The sequence below is a fragment of the Bombina bombina genome, chromosome 1 (assembly GCF_027579735.1).
Source record: "Bombina bombina isolate aBomBom1 chromosome 1, aBomBom1.pri, whole genome shotgun sequence".
NCBI lineage: Eukaryota > Metazoa > Chordata > Amphibia > Anura > Bombinatoridae > Bombina > Bombina bombina.
The window spans coordinates 288,930,289-288,955,828 of record NC_069499.1 but is presented as its reverse complement, the minus strand read 5'-3'; the positions used below and the strand labels follow the sequence as shown (position 1 = coordinate 288,955,828).

The window sequence follows — 25,540 nt, the reverse complement described above, 5'->3', positions numbered from 1 at the left end:
CAAATATTCCTCCTTTACGTCGGTCGAATGACTGGGGAAGGCGGAGCCTAGGAGGGATCATGTGACCAGCTTTGCTGGGCTCTTTGCCATTTCCTGTTGGGGAGGAGAATATCCCACAAGTAAGGATGACGCCGTGGACCGGACACACCGTTGGAGAAAGTAATTTATCAGGTAAACATAAATTCTGTTATTTTTAAGTTATAGGTAGTATATGTTGTCAGTTTTTCTGACATGTCACCATTGGGAGGTGTGATTTACACAGGTTTGTGTGTTTAGTACAATCACTGGTCACTAATTGTGATTGGTGTGTTAGTGGGTGGGGTGTAGGATTTATAAACCTGTTATGCACTTCAGTACAGGTTTGTCTGAGTAAGGGGACACTGTGCTGTCCCAAAACACAATAAAAGTAACTATATGAAGATTTGCCAAGTCCAGTGAGTGCTTATTTCTTGATTTTGGATTTCTTTGCTAAAGCACCCTCACAGCTGGAGGTTGGTGAGAGTGCATCTTCATCTATGCCTTAAATACAAGTCATTTATCAATTAGGCAATATTTACAAGTATTATACATGCAACCTAAAGGTAGTTTTATATAATTGTAATACTTTTGTATACATATTTCCCCTTAGAAATATAATACAGTACTGTAATCAGAAAGGTCATATTTGTTGTTTTAGTGAAGGTAAACTTTGGTGAATGAAAGCACGTTTTTTAACTTTCATTCATCAAAGTTTACAAAGCAGCCGCTTTGATTAAAAACTTACCTTTTTTTCTATTCACAGCTACAGCAGCTTACCCCTCCTGGAAATCCTCTCTTCACACGTCAGCAATGACTAATCCTGCTTCCTCCAATCACAGCTTTCCCCCCAGGGTGGTTATTGCCTGAGGCCATGCTGTGATTGGAGGAAGCCGGAATAGTCATTGCTGACGTGTGAAGAGAGGATTTCCAGGAGGGGTGAGCTGCTGTAGATGTGAAAAGAAAAAAAGGTAAGTTTTTAATCAAAACGGCTGATTTTGTAAACTTTGATGAATGAAAGTGCCACTGTTTTTAATAGTATTTTTAAAAAACAGGCTTTCATTCACCAGTTTACCTTCACTTTAAACAAATATAGACTATTTGTAATTTACAACACAAAATCCAAACCAAAGGCACAGGCAGAGAAGATTGTAACTTACAGGCCGGGGAAAATAGTAATTTTTGATAGTTTTTCTTTTTTTAATTATTAATTAAAAATTTGGGATTTAAGAATGTTTGGATTCTGGGATTCCAGATTAGGGGATTTGTACATGTAAATATTTGTATATATATATATATATATATATATATATATATATATATATATATACTAGCTGCTGCCTGCTGCTTCGCTCGTGTGGATTTTGTGATTTGTAAAAAATAGCGGAAAAACGCAACAACCTGTGCCCGTTCGGGTTGCACTCTCGCTGACATGAACTTTGTGAGTTTTCGGTAATTCTTGTTGTTTCTCGTACATGGGCACAATGTGACGGATACCCCGGCTACCCCGACTGGGTAGCTCTGTCAAACGGGTCCTGCTTCCTCCCTGCCGACTGCAGCTATGTAGCTGGCAAGTGACCACAGCCTGTAGCCACCCCTGATGCCCGACAGCATCAGTACCCAGGGTCCCAGACTGGGTAGCTCTGCCTGATTATCCTTTTTCTGCCTGGAACAGGCTGCTATGTAGCCCATGAAAGTAATTTTAGCTGGAGCCAACCCAAATAACTAGACAGACTAGCATTCAGGTTAAACAAGAACTGACTTTATTGTAAAACATGCACTCCTTTTATACACACAGCTCATCTTGATAACACAAAGGACAATCCCACAATTTTCCTGCGATTCCCGCCCCTCCAGACAGCCCGGCACCTCCATAGGAGCCACAGTCTCTCATAATCCCAATACCTAGGGATTGGTGGTTTCGGGTGATCCCGGTGGAGTGGCACTTCCAGGGTGTCATTTTATAGCTCTCGGTCCCCAGATGCCACAGTCCAAAAATCAGCATGATTCGTTTCTGGGGACCGGAGTTACAGTCCGTTGAAGTTATGGGGATAGGGGTGTCCTAAACCCCTGGTTCCCAAAGGAGCTCCCCTTCGGTAATTCCCCCACCTCTTGTCCTCCCTAGGGACTACTAATCCCCAAAAAGAGCGGAGCTCTGGGGCACATAGTTGCTGGAGCAACGAGGGGTAAAGTAAGCGGGTGTCCTGCTGTCTTGTGGCCGACCGGGAGTTTCAGGAGCCCGGCCAGCCTGAGAGGGGTTAGGCGGGTGTTCATTGTGAGGTGGCCGACCGGGAGTTCCAGGAGCCCGGCCAGCCTAGGAGGGTTTTCCTGGTTATACACCAGCTCTCCACAAAACAAGCAAACAAAAGCTTCCAGAGATTGTGGTTGCTCTGAGGAGCTCAAAACCACTGAGAAACAGGGGTGAGGTTGTAGGGGGGGTTGGGTGTAGCCTTAGCTGTCTGGTATCCGTGACATCTCCCCTTCTCCAGTTCGGCAGACCTGGCTAGACCCTTAATGGGTCGGCCTGGGGCTGTCCGAAGGTGGCCCTCCACTTCTCGGTTTCTGAGAGAGGTCATCCCATCTTTCCTGAGCTTGGGGCATCCTGGGGGGTTCCTGCTGGCGTTTATACCCTGGGCGCAGGGATAGTCACATAATGCAAAGTCCCAAACAAGTTTGCTAAGGCCGGCTCCCAAACAATTGCTGTTCCACAAGTTCCAGTGTCCTTAAGTTTCATGGCCAAACTGTCTCCCTCTGTGACACTCTGTTGAGAACCGGTTGACCCACCCACAAACAAAGCCAGTGCCGGTTTCCCGGCTGTATTCCCACCCCAGACCGGAGGGGGAGGTTGCTCCTTGTGTGTGGCAGGCAAAGCTCGGGTACCCAAACATGTGGCACCAACTGCATAAGCTTTTATCCTCCTTGCCCAATGCAACGCCTGCCCCCGGTGAGAAATACTCCGGGACAAGAAAAGGGTAGAGACCCTGCCAAGCTACTGAGGGGAGAGTCCGTCTGTCTTTTCTCCTGAGAAGGAGATCTACCACTGGGGAGGGAGGTCTGCTACCTCTGCTCCATGGGAAACTGTGCTGCCGCTGGGGAGAGAGACCAACTTTCTCCTCTCCCAGAAAGGGATTTGGCCGCTGGGGAGAGAGACCGACTGTCTCCTCTTCTAGGAAGGGGTTCTGTTTACGAGGAGGGAGGACGACTACCTCCGCTCCCAGGGGATGGCTCTGCCGCTGGGGAGAGAGACCGACTGTCTCCTCTCCTGGCTCTGCCACTGGGGAGAGAGACCGACTGTCTCCTCCCGGGAAGGAGTTCTGTTTACGGGGAGGGAGGACGACTACCTCCGCTCCCAGGGGATGGCTCTGCCGCTGGGGAGAGAGGCCGACTGTCTCCTCTCCCGGCTCCTGGCTCTGCCGCTGGGGAGAGAGACCGACTGTCTACTCTCCCGGGAAGGGATTCTGCTGCTAGGGAGAGTTATCGACATTCATCTCTCCCTGCAAGGGGTTCTCTGTAAGGGGAGAGAGGACGACTTCCTCCTCTCCCTGGTTTCCTGGAGCTGTTACAGGTGCTGGGCAGAGGCCGGCAGCTCTCTGCCCTGTTGCCAGCGCTTCTGCTGGGGTGGCTCCTTTTGTCCAGGTCTATAAGCTCGGGCCCAGGCTGCTGATCTGTATCTAGCAGCTCGTCGTCGCTTATGCTCAGCCAACCTCCATGATTCCCAGAGTGTTGCACCACAGCTCATTGCAGAACTCGGTCTAGCAGCCTCTTGTATGCCTTTTCCAGTCCCCATTCTTGGACAATAAGCGATACCATATCGGATACCAGCCAGGGTACCCCCAAGAGATCCAACAGCTGTTCTCTGGAGTGGCCAATGTTCGTTAATCTCAGTTCCGCCCCGCTCCCAAATTCTGGGTCTTCTGTCAACTTTTCCAATAGTAATCCAGGGCCGCTGAAGCCAAAGCCCTCTGTGGGGGAGCAATCCTCCAGCCATGGCCGTACCTGCATAGCGAGCCATCGGAGCTCCCGATAGCCGTCCTCCACCCACATCTCTGCCCGGACCAGTTGATCTAGATCCGATAGCCATTCCTCCATGGGCTGCTCTCCCAGGAAAAGCACTCGCAAGTCCCACCGGACCCAGTACCTCTCATCATCTGTGGGGAGGACCTTTCCATCACAATCCTTTTCTTGTTGAAGCCTCTCCCTCCATAGTTGCCGGCGGACAATGCTCCTGCAGCTCAGCTGGTCCAGTTCAGAACCAGGATCATCCAGCTGGGTCAGTGCCTCCTTTACTCTCCTTAGGTACTCTGCTTCCATAGTTACCAGCTACTGTGGCCCTTCTCTGTCAGCAGGAATCTTGTGGAAGAAGCAGATCCCACCACTGCCAGCCAATGTGACGGATACCCCGGCTACCCCGACTGGATAGCTCCGCCAAACGGGTCCTGCTTCCTCCCTGCCGACTGCAGCTATGTAGCTGGCAAGTGACCAGTGCCTGTAGCCACCCCTGATGCCCGACAGCATCAGTACCCAGGGTCCCACCCTGTGGCAGACTTCAGCTACCCAGACTGGGTAGCTCTGCCTGATGATCCTTTCGCTGCCTGGAACAGGCTGCTATGTAGCCCAAGAAAGTGATTTTAGCTGGAGCCAACCCAAATAACTACACAGACTAGCATTCAGGTTAAACAAGAACTGACTTTATTGTAAAACATGCACTCATTTTATACACGCAGCTCATCTTGATAACACAAAGGACAATCCCACAATTTTCCTGCCATTCTAGCCCCGCCAGACAGCCCGACACCTCCATAGGAGCCACAGTCTCACATAATCCCAATACCTAGGGGTGGCGGTTTCGGGTGATCCCGGTGGAGCGGCGGCACTTCCAGGGTGTCATTTTAAAGCTCTCGGTCCCCAGATCAGGGGGAAAAAATCAGCATGATTTGTTTCTGGGGACCGGAGTTAGTCCGTTGAAGTTATGGGGAAAGGGGTGTCCAAAATCCCCGGTTCCCAAAGGAGCTACCCTCCGGTAATTCCCCCACCTCTTGTCCTCCCTAGGGACTACTAATCCCCAAAAGAGCGGAGCTCTGGGGCACATAGTTGCTGGAGCAACGAGGGGTAAAGTTAGCGGGTGTCCTGCTGTCTTGAGGCCGGCCAGGAGCCCGGCCAGCCTGAGGATACAGGATAGAGATTGTGGTTGCTCTGAGGAGCCCAAAACCACTGAGAAACAACAGGGGTGAAGTTGTAGGGGGTGTTGGGGGTAGTCTTAGCTGTCTGGTATCTGTGACAGGCACCAATCAGCTAAATTGTAAGCAGCGGCATCTGTCCGGCATATCAAAAATATGTTATTATTCTGTTTACAATTACTTTAATATTAAATTGTAATTATATATTATGACTCAACTGTCAGATGTGAAAAATACTTAATTTTAAGTATCTTGAGAACTAGTGACGTTGGGAGCAAGACATTTGGCATGTAAACTTACTTTATAATGAAGATTATAAACTATAATTTTTACTTTTCTAACATCTTTGGATTTTTGAGATATAGATATCCTCATAAATCCCACCCCCAAACGTTTTCACCCCGCTTATGTGAATTTTCGGGAAATGGTAAAACATGTGTTTCTTTATTTTTAAAGGAGAATCTAAATACCAATTTCCTTCCTAAGATAGGGAGAGTCCACGGCTTCATTTCTAACTGTTGGGAATTCAACTCCTGGCCACCAGGAGGAGGCAAAGACACCCCAGCCAAAGCCTTAAATACCCCTCCCACTTCCTCATAACCCCAGTCATTCTTTGCCTTTCGTCACGTTAGGAGGTGGCAGAGAAGTGTCAGAAGATTTAAAGAAGTCCTGAATAAAGGGTATCTGCCTTTTGAGATAGGACTGGAGTATGGAGATGCAGGGAGAGTCTTTCAGCAAACCCATTCAGACTACTGGTAACATCTCCTAAGCAATCAGTGTTGACGAGTTTCACTGCCTGCTTTTTCTACACTCGGGTCCATGTCAGAAGCGCTGCTATAGATCTGTCACACTTGAGAGGCTGTATTCTATTCCACAGCAATGATCCTTGAGGTAAGATCGTATCAGTTTTTATTATAAATTCTATATGAAACATTGCAAGTAGTCAAGGTCACAGTGTGGATCCTTTATACCTCTATAGGATCAAGGGTTAAATATCCTTCTGCTGGGGGGATTATTGAACAGTTGGGGTTTCTTTTGATATACTGCTCGTGTGTGTGAGTTTTTTATTTTGTGTGGGCTCATAGAATGTGTGTTACAGGCGGAAAAAACTGTTTTCACTTTCGATTTGAAGGTGTTGCACAGCTTTTAATAGCTTTAGCGCTTTTTCTAATAGCAGGGGAGGTCCTGTATTGCGCACCATGTGACCGGGTGTGGTCTATGTTCCTTTCCTCCGTTTCTGCTGCAGTCTACGTCTGGGGAGATCGTTTTCTATATTGCTGTAGGGGGTACATAGGTGCTGTTTTATTTTATTTTTTCATATATAAAAGGTGTTTCCTCTTGTGTTCCTCTGGGATATATCTAAGCTATGGAGGACTCTGATACGTTAGAAGGTATTTCTTCTATTCTAAATAATAATGCCTGTTTATATTGTGAGGAGGCCGTGGTTTGCCCGCCCGCTCAATTTTGTTCCATATGCCTTAACACTGTCTTAAAGTCTAAGAAGGCGGACAAATCTGATAAGCAAGCTTCTGCTATTAGCCCCTCTGAGACATCTACATCTCAGGACTCTGCGTCCCGTGAGAGTACTACCCTTGCTCCACTCCACACGCAGTCCCCTGTGGCACACCTAATCCTCCATCTGGAGGGGGCCTCCTCCCTGCCGACTTTGTCTCTCCGTTACAAACAGCGGTGTCTGCAGCCCTAAGTGCCTTACCTCGCTCGTACATACGCAAGAGAAAAGTTAAAAATAGTTCTCCTGACCCGGAGTCATCTAAATATTCTTCGGACATAGCCATTATGTTCCAGTTATCTGAAGATAAGTTAACCCCTGTGACCTCAGAGGGGGAACTTTCTGGGTCGGAATCTAAGCCTCCTGCAGCGGAAGAACCCTCCTTTAGATTTAAGATTAAGCACCTGTGGTTCTTATTAAAGGAGGTTTTGTCTATGCTAGAGGTTCCGGAGGCCGCACTGCCTGGTGAACCTAAGATTTCTAAATTAGATAGAGTTTATGAGGACAGGAAGGTTCCTCTGACTTTTCCTGTGCCAGTCAAGATGGTGAACATGATTAGTAACGAATGGGATAGAATTGGATCTTCCTTTTCCCCCTCGTCTACGTTTAATAAGTTGTTCCCGGTACCGGATTTGCAACTAGATATGTGGGGCTCCATTCTGAAAGTGGATGGCGCTATCTCCACGCTTGCTAAACGTACTTTTATCGCGTTAGAGGATAATTCTTCGTTCAGAGAGCCGATGGATAAGAAAATGGAAACATTTTTTTAGAAAAATGTTTCAGCATACGGGCTTTGTTTTCCAACCGGCGGCATCAGTTTCCACGGTTGCTGGAGCAGCTACCTATTGGTGTGACTCTCTGTCAGAACTTATCGAGGTGGAATCTCCACTCGAGGATATTCAGGACAGAATAAAAGAATTAGCAATTCTTAGAGCTTTAATCTGTGATGCGATCATGCAGATTATTCCCTTAAATGCGAAAGGCATCTGGCTTTGCGGTCCTAGCCCGACCGGTGCTCTGGTTAAATTCTTGATCTGCCGATATGACTTCTAAGTCCAGACTCCTTTCGCTCCCCTTCAAGGGGAAGGTTTTATTTGGCCCAGGGTTAAACTCTATTATTTCTACGGCTACCGGAGACAAAGGTGCCTTCCTACCGCAGGAGAAGAAGAAGTCTAAAGGACGACAATCCTCTAATTTACTTTCCTTTCATTCTGACAAGTCTCAACAATAGCAATCTTCTTCTAAGCTAGAGCAGTCCAAGAACACTTGGAAGCTGGCTCAGTCCTGGAATAAATCCAAACAGAATAAGAAGCCGGCTTATACCAAGTTGGCATGAAGGGGCGGCCTCCGATCCGGGATCGGATCGCATAGGGGCAGACTGTCTCTGTTTTCAGACATTTGGTTCTGGGATGTTCAGGATCCTTGTGTCCTGGAGTTCCTATCTCAGGGATACAGGATAGGCTTCAAATCTCACCCGCCAAGGGGCAGATTCCTACTCTCGAACTTGTCTGCAAGACCAGAAAAGAGGGAAGCCTTTCTAGGGTGTGTTCGGGACCTATTCTCTCTAGGAGTTATTGTCCCCGTACCGATTGAAGAAAGAGGTTTGGGGTTCTATTCAAACCTTTTCGTGATCCCAAAGAAGGAGGGAATTTTCCACCCGATTCTGGACCTTCAAGTGATTGAACAAGTTTCTCAGCACCCCTTCTTTCAAGATGGAGACGGTACGGTCCATACTTCGTCTAGTGCAAGAAGGACAGTTAATGACCAGTATAGTCCTGAAGGATGCAAACATTCATGTTCCATTACACAGGGAACACTTTCAGTTCCTGAGGTTTGCATTTCTGGATCAGCACTTCCAGTTCATTGCACTTCCGTTGGGTCTAGCTACTGCTCCAAGTATCTTTATGAAGGTCCTGGGGGCTCTTCTAGCTGTTGCCAGAACCCAAGGTATTGCAGTAGCCCCATACTTAGATGATATTCTGGTGCAGACACCATCTTTTCGTCTTGCGGAGGTACATTTGGAGTCTCTTCTCAGTCTTCTTCGATCATATGGTTGGAAGATAAACTTAGAAAAGAGTTCTCTTATCCCAAGTACCAGAGTGGAATTTCTGGGTACTATCATAGACTACATTTTACATGCAGATATTTCTAACAGACCAGAGACGTTGCAAGCTAACTTCGTCTTGTCTTGCCCTCTGGAGCTCCTTGAGTCCCTCTGTGGCTCAGTGTATGGAAGTGATTGGTCTCATAGTGTGCTGCATGGACATCATTCCTTTTGCCAGGCCTCTACAACTATGTATACTGAGGCAGTGGAACGGCGATCATTCAGATCTGTCCCAACAGATCGTATAAGACAGCCAGTCGAGAATCGCTCTCTTGGTGGCTCTGTCCAGATCATCTGTCCCGAGAGACATGCTTCTTAAGACCATCCTGGGAGATTGTGGCTACGGACGCAAGCCTATCCGGATGGGGAGCTGTTTGGGGTGCCAAGAAGGCACAGGGGCTATGGACTCAGGAAGAGTCCTCCCTTCCGATCAATATATTGTAACTACAGGCAATCTTCAATGCCTTGAAGGCTTGGCCCCTTCTGGGTTCGTCCCAGTTTATAAGATTCCAATCAGACAACAAAACCTTGGTTGCCTTTCATCAACCATCAGGGGGGAACGAGAAGCTCCCTAGTGATGAAGGAAGTATCTCGGATTCTGGAATGGGCGGAGGCCCTCAGCTGCTCGCTGTCAGCGATCCACATTCCGGGTGTGGACAACTGGGAAGCGGAATTTCTAAGCAGGCAATCCTTTCATCAAGGGGAAATCATCTCTCCATCCCGAGGTGTTTGCAGAAATATGCAACTAATGGGGGACGCCAGAGATAGATCTCATGGCCTCCCGTCTCAATACCAAGTTACCCAGGTACGAGTTGAGGTCGAGGGATCCTCAAGCGGAGCTAGTGGATGCACTGGCAGTGCCTTGGAGGTTCAATCTCATCTATATTTTTCCTCCATTACCGCTTCTTCCTCGAATGGTGGCCCACATCAAGCAGGACTGATCCTGATTGCTCCGTCGTGGCCGCAGAGGACGTGGTTTGCGGATCTGGTGGGGATGTCCTCATCTCCTCAGTGGAGGTTACCTTGTCGCAGGGATCTGCTGTCACAAGGTCCTTTTGTTCATCAAAATCTAGATTCTCTGAGGCTGACTGTGTGGAGATTGAACGCTTATTCTTAGCCAAGAGAGGTTTTTCTGAGAGTGTTATTGATACTCTTATACAAGCTTGTAAACCAGTTAAGCGGCGTATCTACCATAAAGTGTGGAGAACCTACTTGTATTGGTGTGAAGAGCGTGGGTTTTCCTGGCACAAGGTTAAGGTTGACAGGATATTGTCTTCTCTCCAGGATGGACTGGAGAAGGGTCTGTCGGCTAGTTCCCTGAGGGGACAGATTTCGGCCCTTTCAGTTCTATTGCACAAGAGACTGGCTGAGCTTCCAGATGTGCAATCCTTTGTTAAGGCTCTGATTAGGATCAGACCTGTGTTTAGATCTGGGGTTCCTCCTTGGAGCTTAAATCTAGATCTTTGTGTTTTGCAACAGGCTCCGTTTGAGCCTATGCATTCTGTTGACATTAAATTGTTATCTTAGAAGGTTCTCTTTTTGTTGGCCATTGCCTCTGCGCACAGAGTCTCTGAAATCTCTGCTTTGCAATGTGAGCCCCCTTATCTTGTTTTTCATGCAGATAAGGCAGTTTTGCATACTAAACTAGGTTTTCTTCCTAAGGTAGTATCAGATCGCAACATCAATCAAGAAATTGTTTTTTCCTTGTGTCCTAATCCTTCTTCATCGAAAGAACGGTTGCTTCATAATTTGGATGTGGTTCAGGCCTTGAGTTTTATCTTCAGGCTATCAAGGAGTTTAGACAATCTTCCTCTTTATTTATTGTCTATTCTGGGAAGCGTAAGGGGCAAAAAGCCACTATGGCCTCTAGTTATCAATGTCTGTCGGACCTGATCCGACAGACATCGCTGAATACACAAGAGCTGCTGGTGAAACGCCGCCCCCTGCAGACTCGCGGCCAATGGGCCACCAGCAGGGGGTGTCAATGAACCCGATCGTACTCGATCGGGTTGAATTGCGGCGATGTCTGTCCGCCTGCTCAGAGCAGGCGGACAGGTTATGGAGCAGCGGTCTTTGTGACCGCTGCTTCATAACTGCTGTTTCTGGCGAGCCTACAGGCTCACCAGAAACACGGGGCATCAAGCTCCTTTCGGAGCTTGATACATATGCCCCTATGACTTCTCTATCTTTTTTTGAGGAGTGTCATCTGCCTAGCTTATAAGACAGCAGGACATCAGCCTCCTGAGAGGATAACAGCTTACTCTTGGGCCTTTAAGAACGAGGCCTCTATGGATAAGATTTGTAAGGCAGCGACCTGGTCTTCCTTACATACTTTTTCTAAATTTTACAAGTTTGATGTGTTTGCCTTGGCTGAAGCAGCTTTCGGAAGAAAAGTTTTGCAGGCTGGGATGCCCTCAGAATAGGTTTTGCCTCCTTTTTTTGGTTCCCTCCCGTTATTCATTCACTGTCCTCTGGATCTTGGGTATAGTTTTCCCAATAGTAAGGAATGACGCTGTGGACTCTCCCTATCTTAGGAAGGAAAACATAATTTATACTTACCAGATAAATTCCTTTCCTTCCGGATAGGGAGAGTCCAGGTCCCCCGCCGTGTGTCTCTTTTTTGGGGCGGCTCACTATTATTATTTATTTTTCTTTTTGCACCATTTATACTCTGACATTTCTTCTATTTTCCTTATTCCCTCGTCAGAATGACTGGGGTTATGAGGAAGTGGGAGGGGTATTTAAGCCTTTGGCTGGGTTTTCTTTGCCTCCTCCTGGTGGCCAGGTGTTGAATTCCCAACATTAAGGAATGAAGCCATGGACTTTCCCTATCCAGAAGGAAAGGAATTTATCTGGTAATCATAAGTTATGTTTTTCACGTTTGTAACATCTTTGGTTTTTGAGCTATAGGTATCCTCATTAGTCACCCCCCCCCCCTTTTGACCCCCCTTAAGTGGATTTTCGGGAGATGGTAAAACACGTTTTTATTTTTAAATAAGAATCTAAATACCAATTTTGATTTTTTGAGATAGACATCATTTACAAACATCCTTCCTTAAGGGACAGGAAAGTCAAAATTAAACTTGCATGATTCAGATAGAGCATGCAATTTAAAGACACTTTTAAATTCACTTCTATTTTTAAATGTGCTTCGTTCTCTTGGTATACTTTGTTGAAAATGAATACGCACATATCACACACTAGTGGGAGCTAGCTGCTCTGATTGGTGCCTGCACACATTTGCTTCTTCTGATTGGCTAACTAGATGGGTTTACCTAGCTGCCAGTAGAGCAATGCTGCTCCTTCAGTAAAGGATTACAAAAGAATGAAGCATATTTGATAGAAGTTAATTGGAAAGTTGTTTAAAATTGTATGTTCTATCTAAATCACAAAAGAAAATTTTGGGGTTTCCTGTCCTTTTAGTGGGTGCCTACGTCATAAAAACAATGTACCTTCCAAATTTCACGTTCCTAGGTTAAACGGTTTGAGCTGGGCGTTGATGAGTCAGTCAGGACTTCAGCTTTTAGATAGATTGATATCTGCATAAAGTAAATATTGGAGTTATATGGTACTGACTTAAATTAAAACACATTAAAATATTTTTTTATATTTGCATCTATGCTTTACTTATATCCACTATATATTATAGTAATATATATTATATTAATTATTTTAAATTTTCCCATTTACTCTGTAAAGGCTTTTGAGAATTCTTTTAAATCTGCTGAAATGCTTCTGCACAAACCTAAAGAGATGAACACGACTGATCACACCCAAATGTCACCCTCACCACATGAAGGTACTTATTTAATTACTATATTTAAAATATATTAACACAAATTGCAATGTTACAAATATTTTTATAACACTTAAAGATTGTTGAAATCCAACTTTTTTTTGGTCCAAACAAAGGTAAATCCAGACGCAAATTCAGTTTAATAATATCTTTATTCACTCACATGGTCACATCTCTTTATCTATGTCCGTGAATAAAGATATTTTTAAATTGAATTTGGTGCTGAATTTACCTTGACATGGATGATATACTGGGACTGGCTATTCCTGCCAGGAAAGGTTTGGTGATGTTCACTCTGTAATCATTGTTTGTATAATTGCCAACTATTTTTATGTTTGATTTTAACTTACGGCTAGATTTAGAGTTTTTGCGGTAGCCGTCAAAACCAGCGTTAGAGGCTCCTAACGCTGGTTTTTACCGCCCTCTGGTATTTGGAGTCAGTCAGGAAAGGGTCTAACGCTCACTTTACAGCCGTGACTTTTTCATACCGCAGATCCCCTTACGTCAATTGCGTATCCTATCTTTTCAATGGGATCTTTCTAACGCTGGTATTTAGAGTCGTGGCTGAAGTGAGCGTTAGAAATCTAACGACAAAACTCTAGCCACAGAAAAAAAACAGGAGTTAAGAGCTTTCTGGGCTAACGCCGGTTTATAAAGCTCTTAACTACTGTGCTCTAAAGTACACTAACACCCATAAACTACCTATGTACCCCTAAACCGAGGTCCCCCCACATCGCCGCCACTCTATTAAATTTTTTAACTCCTAATCTGCCGCTCCGCACACCGCCGCCAGCTAAGTTATCCCTATGTACCCCTAATCTGCTGCCCCTAATACCGCCGACACCTATATTATATTTATTAACCCCTAATCTGCCCCCCCAACGTCGCCGCCACCTACCTACACTTATTAACCCCTAATCTGCCGAGCGGACCGCACCGCTACTATAATAAAGTTATTAAACCCTAATCCGCCTCACTCCCGCCTCAATAACCCTATAATAAATAGTATTAACCCCTAATCTGCCCTCCCTAACATCGCCGACACCTAACTTCAAGCATTAACCCCTAATCTGCCGACCGGAGCTCACCGCTACTATAATAAATTTTTTAACCCCTAAAGCTAATCCTAACCCTAACACCCCCCTAAATTAAATATAATTTTTATCTAACGAAATAAATTAACTCTTATTAAATAAATTATTCCTATTTAAAGCTAAATACTTACCTGTAAAATAAATACTAATATAGCTACAATATAAATTAAAATTATATTGTAGCTATTTTAGGATTAATATTTATTTTACAGGCAACTTTGTAATTATTTTAACCAGGTACAATAGCTAAAATAGTTAAAATAATTACAAAATTACCTGTAAAATAAATCCTAACCTAAGTTACAATTAAACCTAACACTACACTATCAATAAATTAATTAAATAAAATACCTACAATTAAACCTAACACTACACTATCAATAAATTAATTAAATACAATACCTACAAATAACTACAATTAAATAAACTAACTAAAGTACAAAAAATAAAAAAGAACTAAGTTACAAAAAATAAAAAAATATTTACAAACATTAGAAAAATATTACAACAATTTTAAACTAATTACACCTACTCTAAGCCCCCTAATAAAATAACGAAGACCCCCAAAATAAAAAAATGCCCTACCCTATTCTAAATTAAAAAAGTTCAAAGCTCTTTTACCTTACCAGCCCTGAAAAGGGCCATTTGCGGGGCATGCCCCAAATAATTCAGCTCTTTTGCCCGTTAAAAAAAAACATACAATACCCCCCCCAACATTGCAACCCACCACCCACATACCCCTAATCTAACCCAAACCCCCCTTAAATAAACCTAACACTAAGCCCATGAAGATCTTCCTACCTTATCTTCACCATGCCAGGTTCACCGATCGCTCCAGGCTCCGAAATCTTCATCCAAGCCCAAGCGGGGGCTGGCGATCCATAATCCGGCTGAAATCTTCTATCAAGCGGCGGCTGAAGAGGTCCAGAAGAGGCTCCAAAGTCTTCATTCTATCCGGGAAGAAGAGGAGATCCGGACCGGCAACCATCTTGATCCAAGCGGCATCTTCTATCTTCATCTGATGAGGAACGGCTCCATCTTGAAGACCTCCAGCACGGATCAATCTTCTTCTTCCGACGTCCATGGAATCAGCCAATCAGAATCAAGTTCAATCCGATTGGCTGATCCAATCAGCCAATCAGATTGAGCTTGCATTCTATTGGCTGATCGGAACAGCCAATAGAATGCGAGCTCAATCTGATTGGCTGATCGGATCAGCCAATCGGATTGAACTTGATTCTGATTGGCTGATTCCATCAGCCAATCAGAATTTTCCTACCTTAATTCCAATTGGCTGATAGAATCCTATCAGCCAATCGGAATTCGACGGACACCATCTTGGATGACGTCATTTAAAGGAACCGTCATTCGGCGAGTAGGCGTCGGTAGAAGAGGTTGGATCCGCGTTGGCTGGAAGATGATGGCTCCGGAAGAAAGAAGATTGAAGATGCCGTTGATAGAAGACTTCAGCCGGATCATGGACCTTTTCAGCTCCCGCTTGGATGAAGACTTCAGCCGGATCATGGACATCTTCAGCCCCCCGCTTGGGCTTGGATCAAGACATCGGAGCCAGGACGGATCGGTGTGATACCCGGCGAGGTGAAGATAAGGTAGGAAGATCTTCAGGGGCTTAGTGTTAGGTTTATTTAAGGGGGGTTTGGGTTAGATTAGGGGTAAGGTAAAAGAGCTTTGAACTTTTTTAATTTAGAATAGGGTAGGGCATTTTTTTATTTTGGGGGTCTTTGTTATTTTATTAGGGGGCTTAGAGTAGGTGTAATTAGTTTAAAATTGTTGTAATATTTTTCTAATGTTTGTAAATATTTTTTTATTTTTTGTAACTTAGCTTTTTTTATTTTTTGTACTTTAGTTAGTTTATTTCATTGTATTTATTTGTAGGTATTTTATTTAATTTATTTATTGATAGTGTAGTGTTAGGTTTAATTGTATTTATTTGTAGGTATTTTATTTAATTTATTTATTGATAGTGTAGTGTTGGGTTTAATTCTATTTATTTGTAGGTATTTAATTTAATTTATTTATTGTGTTAGGTTTAATTGTAGATAATTGTAGGTATTGTATTTAATTTATTTATTGATAGTGTAGTGTTAGGTTTAATTGTAACTTAGGTTAGGATTTATTTTACAGGTAATTTTGTAATTATTTTAACTATTTTAGCTATTAAATAGTTATTAACTATTTAATAGCTATTGTACCTGGTTAAAATAAATACAAAGTTGCCTGTAAAATAAATATTAATCCTAAAATAGCTACAATATAATTATAATTTATATTGTAGCTATATTAGGGTTTATTTTACATGTAAGTATTTAGCTTTAAATAGGAATAATTTATTTAATAAGAGTTAATTTATTTCGTTAGATTTAAATTATATTTAACTTAGGGGGGTGTTAGTGTTAGGGTTAGACTTAGCTTTAGGGGTTAATACATTTATTATAGTAGCGGTGAGCTCCGATCGGCAGATTAGGGGTTATTTATTGTAGGTAGGTGGAGGCGACGTTGTGGGGGGCAGATTAGGGGTTAATAAATATAATATAGGGGTCGGCGGTGTTAGGGGCAGCAGATTAGGGGTACATAACTATAATGTATGTTGCGGCGGTGTACGGAGCGGCAGATTAGGGGTTAATAATAATATGCAGGTGTTAGCGATAGCGGGGGCGGCAGATTAGGGGTTAATAAATATAACATAGTGGTCGGCGATGTTAGGGGTACATAGGGATAACGTAGCTGGCGGCGGTGTACGGAGCGGCAGATTAGGGGTTAATAATAATATGCAGGGGTCAGCGATAGCGGGGACGGCAGATTAGGGGTTAATAAGTGTAAGGTTAGGGGTGTTTAGACTCGGGGTTCATGTTAGAGTGTTAGGTGCAGCCGTAGGAAGTGTTTCCCCATAGAAAACAATGGGGCTGCGTTAGGAGCTGAACGCTGCTTTTTTGCAGGTGTTAGGTTTTTTTTCAGCTAAAACTGCCCCATTGTTTTCTATGGGGGAATCGTGCACAAGCACGTTTTTTAAGCTGGCCGCGTCCGTAAGCACCGCTGGTATCGAGAGTTGCAGTGGCGTTAAATATGCTCTACGCTCCCTTTTTGGAGCCTAACGCAGCCGTTCTGTGAACTCTAAATACCAGCGGTATTTAAAAGGTGCGGGGGGAAAAAAGCACGCGTAGCTAACGCACCCCTTTGGCCGCAGAACTCTAAATCTAGCCGTTATATTGTAATGTAGCCATTATTTTGTATTATCTGTTTTACTAGATTAGAACATATTGGCCAGTTAACTTTAAACTCATGATCCAGCTGTAACCTCAATTACAACTCCAGCAAACAATTATTTAATAGCTATAGATACTGAATCATCTGGTTTCACTGTATAAAATGTTACCAGAAGATCGTCTTTCTGCTTTTTACAACTCCTCTGTAGTTGTAGGAACAAACATTTCACAATACTCCATTATATAAAGGTAATCTGTCTATACATTTTAAGATACCGTTTCAATATCAGCTGTATTTTAGGCGTAAGCAAACAATACTCACATCTACAAATACTATACATTTAAAACCAATACATACAAAGTGCACACAGATTTTCACATCAAAAAGTTAATTTATTTCACTTAGGCACTTATCAACCCCGTTACTTGAAATGTTTTCTATTTTTTTTTTCTGTGAAAATCCTGCATGTGCATTGTGAACTGTATGTTCTGGTCATGTACATCCCTGCCTACTTGATGCACACAGTCAGCTGACCAATTTATTGTAGTGCAGTACACCACTGTTAGAATAGTTTATATACATTAACTATATGGCCAAATTGTTAGGTTTTCTTATATATTTGAACTATATGCCCAAAAGTATGTCGACACCTGACCATCACACCTATATGAACTTGTTGGACATCCCATTCCAAACCCATGGGCATTAATATGGGTGTGTCCACCGCCCATTTGCAGCTACATCAGCCACCACTCTTTTGTGAAGGCTTTCCATAAGATTTTGGAGTGTGTCTGTAGGAATTTGTGCTCATTCAGTCAAAAGAGCATTTGTAAGGTCAGCCACTGATGCTGGATGACAAAGTCTGGTTCGCATTTGGCATTCCCATTTATCCTAAAGGTGTTCAGTGGGTTTGAAGTCAGTACTCTGTGCAGTCCACTTGAGTTCCCCCACCCCAAACTCAAACCATGTCTCCACAGACCTTGCTTTGTGCACGGTCATGCTGGAATAGGGAAGGGCCATCCCAAACTGTTGCCACAAAGTTGGAAGCACCCAATAGACTGAAATGTCTTTCCATCTAATATGAGGAGAGTCCACAGCTTCATTCATTACTTGTGGTATATACAGAACCTGGCCACCAGGAGGAGACAAAGACACCCCAGCCAAAGGCTTAAATACCTCCTCCACCCCCCTCATCCCCCAGTTATTCTTTGCCTTTCGTCATAGGAGGATGGCAGAGAAGTGTCAAAAGATTTCGGAGTAGTCTCTTATGGAGGGTAGTACTCTTCGTAATAGGACTGGAGTTTTAAGTAGTCTTGTCAGCCTCTCAGTGAGAGCATTGATGAATGTTAGGGTCTGGAGATGCAAGGAGAGTCTTTCTGCGAAACCATCTAGACTCGTATTAACAGCTCATTAAGCAATCAGTGTTGACGAGTTTCACTGCCTGCTTTCTTCACTCAAGTCCATGTCAAGAGAGATGCTACACGCTGTCAAACTTGAGAGGCCTGGTTCTTGTTCCATGTCGTTGATTCTGGTAAGATCGTTTCATTTTTTTATATCTATAAAGATAATGCAAGAAGACAGTGTTACAGTGTGGCTCCTTTATCTGTATAGAATCAATGGTTAATATCTCCGGAAGGTGATTATTGAACGGGGGGGATGTATACATGATTGTGTTTTATTGTGTTTTTGCTGCAAATCTAGAGGTTCCGAAACCTAAGCTCTAGAGGTTCCGAATCCTAAGCTGGATAAAGTTTATGAGGACAGGGTAGTGCCTCAGACTTTTCCCGGTTCCCGTAAAGATGGCGAATATTATCAAGAATGAATGGGAGAGACTTGGATCGTCTTTATCCTCTTCTTCGTTTAAAAAAATGTTCCCGGTCCCAGATGCTTAGCTAGAATTATGGGGGTCTGTCCCTAAGGTGGATGGAGCCATCTCCACGCTCGCTAAACGCACCACTTTCCCGCTTGAGGATAGTTCGTTGTTTAAGGAACCAATGTATAAGAAATTAGAGACCCTGTTAAGAAAAATGTTTCAGCACTCGGGGTTTGTTTTTCAACCTGCGGTGGCTGCTACCTATTGCTGCGACTTTCTGTCAGAGATGATCGAGGTGGAGACTCCCCTCAATGAAATTCATGAAAGAATTAAGGCCCTTAGGGTTGCTAATTTGTTTATTTGTGATGCTAATATGCAGATTATTCGCTTGAATGCCAAGACATCAGGACTTTCTGTTCTGGCCCGGAGGGCCCTGTGGTTGAAGTCATGGTCTGCTGACATGACGTCCAAATCTAGATTACTTTCCCTTCTATTTAAGGGAAAGATTCTTTTCGGTCCAGGCTTGGACTCGATCATATCCACAGTCACGGGAGGCAAGGGTGCCTTTCTGCCGCAGGATAAGAAGAATAAACCTAAGGGTCCTAATTTTCCTCCCTTTTGTTCGGACAAGTCCTAACGACAGCAACCTGCCGCAAAGCCCGAGCAGTCCAAGGGATCTTGGAACCCCTCTCAGTCTTGCAGTAAGGCCAAGCAGAGCAAAAAGCCGCAAGACAAAATCAGCATGAAGGGGCGGCCCCCGATCCGTCACTGTATCTCGTAGGGGGCAGACTCTCTCATTTCGCGGAGGCTTGGTTGAGCGACATACAGGATCCTTTGGTTCTGGAATTTGTTGCCCAGGGTTACAGGATAGGTTTCAAAACCCATCCTCCCAGGGACATATTCCTCTTTTTGAATCTCTCATCAAATCCAGTAAAGAGGAATGCTTTTCTAGAGTGCGTGAGGGATCTCTCCTCTCTAGGATTATATGTACCGGTACCTCTAGCAGAAAGGGGTCTAGGGTACTATTCAAACCATTTTGTGGTTCCAAAGAAGAAGGCACGTATCGCCCGATTTCTAGACCTAAAGTGCTTAAACAAGTTTCTGCTGGCTTCATCGTTCAAAATGGAAAAGATAAGGTCTACACTGCCCCTAGTTCAAGAGGGTCAGTTTATGACTACGATAGACTTGAAGGATGCTTACCTTCATGTGTCAATCCACAAGGATCACTTCAGATTCTTAAGGTTTTTCTTTTCCGGGTTCAGCACTTCCAGTTTGTAGCTCTTCCCTTCAGGCTGGCTACTGCTCCAAGAAACTTCACGAAGGTTCTGGGAGCTCTGCTTGTGGTGGCGAGATCCAGAGGGATAGCAATGGCTCCTTATCTGGATGACATTCTGGTTCAGGCTCCGTCCTACCAGTTGGCAGAGGACCATTCAAGAGTTCTTCTCCTCCTTTTGCAATCTCATGGATGGAAGGTAAACACAGGAAAGAGTTCTCTGCTTCCCAGTACCAGAGTGGAGTTCCTGGGCACAATAATAAACTCCATGAAGATGTTCCTAACAGACAAGAGACGTTGCAAGATTGTCTCCAGCTGTCTTACCCTTCAATCCTCCTCAAGGCCATCAGTGGCCCGATGCATGGAGGTGATTGGGCTCATGGGATCCACTATAGATGACATTCCTTTCGCCAGATGCATGCCGAGGCAGTGGAACGGCGATCATTCGGACCTATCCCAACTGATCTATCTGGACAACGGGTCGAGGGAGTCTCTCTCTTGGTGGCTCCGTCCAGAACAGCATCCTTCCTCAGAACATCTTGGGAGATTGTGACTACGGATGTGAGTCTCTCAGGTTGGGGAGCGGTTTGGGGTGCCAGGAAGGCACAGGGCAGGTGGAATCGGAAGGAGTCTCTTCTCCCGATCAATATCCTGTAACTTCAGGCAATCTTCAACGCTCTGGAGGCTTGGCCCCTCCTGGCTTCGTCCAAGTTCATCAGATTCCAGTCGGACAACATTACCTCGGTGGATTAAATCAACCACCGGTGATAACGAGAAGCTCCCTAGCCATGAGGGAAGTATCTCGGATCCTGGAGTGGGCAGAGACTCACGAATGCTTGCTTTCAGCGATCCACATCCCAGGTGTGGACAATTGGGAAGCGAACTTTCTCAGCATAGAATCATTTCATCCGGGGGAATGGTCTCTTCACCCTGAAGTGTTTGCGGAGATTTGCAACCGTTGGGGGACTCCGGAGATAGATCTCATGGGTCCAGACTCAACTGCAAGCTACCCAGATACGGGTCGCGGTCCAGGGATCCCCAGGCAGAACTTATATATGCCCTAACATCCTTGGGGATTCAACCTAGTATACATGTTTCCACCGTTACCACTACCTCATGTGGTGGCACGCATCAAACGGGAGCAAGTGTCAACTATTCTGATTGCTCCGTCTTGGCCTCGGAGAATGTGGTTTGCTGATCTAGTGGGGATGTCATCCTCCCCTCCATGGAAGTTGCCCTGTCGCAGGGATCTGCTGGTACAGGGCCCCTTTGTGCATCAGAATCTAGAGTCTCTGAGGCTGACTGCATCAAGATTAAACGCTTAGTCTTAGCCAGAAGAGGTTTTTCTGAGAGGGTGATTGATACTCTCATTCAGGCCAGAAAGCCGGTTACCCGTCGCATCTATCATAATGTATGAAGGACCTACTTACTCTGGTGTGAAACTCGTGGATATTCCTGGCATAAGATCAAGGTATCCAGAATTCTTTCCTTCCTCCAGGATGGTCTGGAGAAGGGACTTGCCACAAGTTCCTTAAGAGGACAGATTTCGTCTGTATCGGTGCTGTTACACACGAAGCTCGCTGAGTTCCCTGATATTCAGTCTTTTGTTCAGGCTCTGTCCAGAATCAGGCCTGCGTTTAGACATTCTGCTCCTCCTTGGAGTTTAAATTTGGTTTTGAAGGTTTTACAGGGGCCTCTGTTTGAGCCTATGCATTCTCTTGACATTAAGACTCTGTCTTGGAAGGTCCTTTTTCTACTGGCCATTGCTTCGGCACGCAGAGTGTCTGAATTACCAGCCTTGCAATGTGAGCCCCCCCATCTGGTTTTTCATGCAGATAAGGCTGTCCTTCGCACTGGACTGGGATTGTTCCCTAAGGTTGTGTCTGATCGCAAAATTAATCAGGAGATTGTGGTTCCTTCCTTGTGTCCTAAACCTTCTTCTTCGAAAAGGAACGGTTACTTCATAACTTGGATGTGGCTCGAGCCTTGAAATTCTATCTTCAGGCTACGAAGGATTTTATAAACTTGGAAAGAAATTGCGAGTACACCTTGGTTCTTGTTTGGAATAAAACCACTTTTATTCGAGATCCATACAGATTAAAAACATTCATTTTCTATACATCTTTTCCATGGTTAACAGAGACAACCTATTTTTCAGAAAAGAAGAAGATTGTCCCAATCATCCGATAAGTAAAAATAGCAGCTTTATTAGAAGAACATTAAAAATTCAACATGGGTAGCACAAAAAAACAAATTGGTTTTACGCGTTTCGGCAAGGGCCGTACTCATAAACCTAAACAAGCACCGGTGTGTGCCATTTAAAAAGGATCAATACTTGCTGGTAATTGGTTAGTGCTAAACACACCCCTATTAACCAGTTGGTTATCAGAATGTACATAGTGAATCATTAACGTGAGTTGGATAATACAAAAAATAGTAATATAGAATAGCCATATGTACATGTATATACAAGAGGGATGAATACTTGATACACAGAATGTAAGCTTAAGTAGACATAAAAGTATAATAGAACTGAAAGCTTAATAGCATAAAAACCACAACTTGTGAAACATTTGACATTATGAGTAACCAGAGTACAACATGTATGGCAATGTAAATGCAGAAACTCAAGGCTAAAAAGACTAATACTGAGAAAAATCAGCTATGCTTTATGTGTCTCACAATGAGTCAATACAAATTTCAAAGTCCACATGATGCTTTCTTCTAATTCTAAGAGGATAAATTAATATAGAGTCAAATTAGATTAGAATAGAATTAAAATCCAAGATTTAGATAAGCATAAGTCGTTAAATTCATGTATATGTGAATCACAAACATATTATGGAAAACAGGATATGGAAAAATAACAACAAAACGCCATCAGGCATGGGTACATCTCTGTCCACATATATGCACACATACAGAAATCGACTAAATGCAATTCATCCAAAGCCAAGAGGTTTAATCTATTCATGTATCTAATGTGGGGTTCTAGGCTAATGAGGCACTGAATTCACTGACTAAACCATATAACCTACTGTTAGATCAATGAGCAGCCAGGGAGTGTATCGGACCATGAAACATTCATTTCTAATGATTTATAGGGGGATAGTTATCAAGCCGTCAACTTTTCTGACTTCGCCGGCCCAATACGCCCGCCTAAGCTCGCCTACCTTCGCCGCTGCGGACCTGAAAAAAATACGCCTAAGTTATCAAAAAAAGCTGTCAAAAAGCCGCGGGGCGATGAGCAGCGGACTGTGAGAGTTATCACTCATCCGATCTCGCTGCTCTTCGGCTGTTTGACAGCTTTCTTGCTAGCCTGTCACTGAGCACTCACAGTAAACAGCACTGTTCTACCCCCTATACCGGCGCCCCCGGAGCCCCCCGCAACTAAATAAAGATACTAACCCCTAAACCGCCGCTCCTAGACCCTGCCGCAACTATTAAAAATGTAGTAACCCCTAAACCGCCGCTCCTAGACCCCGCCGCAAGTCTTATAAATGTATTAACCCCTAAACCGCCGCTCCTAGACCCCGCCGCAAGTCTTATAAATGTATTAACCCCTAAACCGCCGCTCCCGGACGCCGCTGTCACCTACATTATACCTATTAACCCCTATCCTGCCCCCCCTATACCGCCGCCCTCTGTAATAAATTTATTAACCCCTATCCTGCCCCCCTACACCGTCGCCACCTATAATAAATTTATTAACCCCTATCCTGCCCCCCCTACACCGTCGCCACCTATAATAAATTTAATAACCCCTATCCTGCCCCCCACTACACCGCCGCCACTGTAATAAATTTATTAACCCCTAAACCTAAGTCTAACACTAACCCTAACACCCCCCTAACTTAAATATTAATTAAATACATCTAAATCATATTTATATTATTTACTATGTTAATCCTATTTAAAACTAAATACTTACCTATAAAATAAACTCTAATATAGCTACAATATAAATAATAATTATATTGTATCTATCTTAGGATTTATTTTTATTTTACAGGTACCTTTCAATTTATTTTAACTAGGTACAATAGCTATTAAATAGTTATTAACTATTTAATAGCTTACCTAGCTAAAATAAAGAGAAATTTACCTGTAAAATAAATCCTAACCTAAGTTACAATTACACCTAACACTACACTATACTTTAATAAATTATTCCTATTTAAAACTAAATACTTACCTGTAAAATAAACCCTAAGATAGCTTAAATATAATTCATAATTACATTATAGCTATTTTAGGATTTATATTTATTTTACAGGTAACTTTGTATTTATTTTAGCTAGTTAGAATAGTTATTAAATAGTTATTAACTATTTAATAACTACCTAGCTAAAAGAAATACAAAATTAGCTGTAAAATAAATCCTAACCTAAGTAGCAATTAAACCTAACACTACACTATCATTAAATTAATTAATTAAACTACCTACAAATAACTACAATTAAATACAACTACATAAACTAACTAAAGTACAAAAAATAAAAAAAGCTAAGTTACAAAAAATAAAAAAAAGTTACAAACATTTAAAAACATATTACAACAATTTTAAGCTACTTACACCTAATCTAAGCCCCCTAATAAAATAACAAACCCCCCCCCAAAATAAAAAAATGCCCTACCCTATTCTATATTAAAAAAGTTCAAAGCTCTTTTACCTTACCAGCCCTTAAAAGGGCCTTTTGTGGGGGCATGCCCCAAAGTTCAGCTCTTTTGCCTGTAAAAGAAAAATACAACCCCCCCCCCAACATTAAAACCCACCACCCACATACCCCTAATCTAACCCAAACCCCCCTTAAAATAACCTAACACTAATCCCCTGAAGATCATCCTACCTTTAGTTGTCTTCACTCAGCCGAGCCACCGATGGAACTGAAGAGGACATCCGACCGGCAGAAGTTATCCTCCAAGGGGCGCTGAAGAAATCTTCCATCCGATGAAGTGATCCTCCAAGCGGCGCTGAAGAAATCTTCCATCCGGGCGAGGTCATCTTCCAAGAGGCGCTGAAGAAGTCTTCTATCCGGGCGAGGTCATCGTCGAAGCCGGGTCTTGAATCTTCATCCCGCCGACGCGGAACATCCTCCTTTCCCGACGAACTACCGACGAATGAAGGCTCCTTTAAGGGACGTCATCCAAGATGGCGTCCCTTCAATTCCGATTGGCTGATAGGATTCTATCAGCCAATCGGAATTAAGGTAGGAAAAATCTGATTGGCTGATGGAATCAGCCAATCAGATTCAAGTTTGATCCAATCAGCCAATCAGATTGAGCTCGCATTCTATTGGCTGTTCCGATCAGCCAATAGAATGCGAGCTCAATCTGATTGGCTGATTGGATCAGCCAATCGGATTGAACTTGAATCTGATTGGCTGATTCCATCAGCCAATCAGATTTTTCCTACCTTAATTCCGATTGGCTGATAGAATCCTATCAGCCAATCGGAATTGAAGGGACGCCATCTTGGATGACGTCCCTTAAAGGAGCCTTCATTCGTCGGTAGTTCGTCGGGAAAGGAGGA

General features: G+C 43.7%; 1 protein-coding gene across 3 annotated transcripts in view; it reads left to right on the top strand.

Annotated features, from left to right (window-relative positions):
* PARP9 (poly(ADP-ribose) polymerase family member 9) overlaps positions 1-25,540 on the top strand; it is a 677,909-nt gene that overhangs the window by 378,893 nt on the left and 273,476 nt on the right. For all 3 annotated transcript variants that reach the window (XM_053698038.1, XM_053698037.1, XM_053698036.1), the window contains one exon: positions 12,506-12,605. In XM_053698038.1, the coding sequence (XP_053554013.1) occupies positions 12,506-12,605 (100 nt within the window). The remainder of the gene's footprint in view (positions 1-12,505; positions 12,606-25,540) is intronic.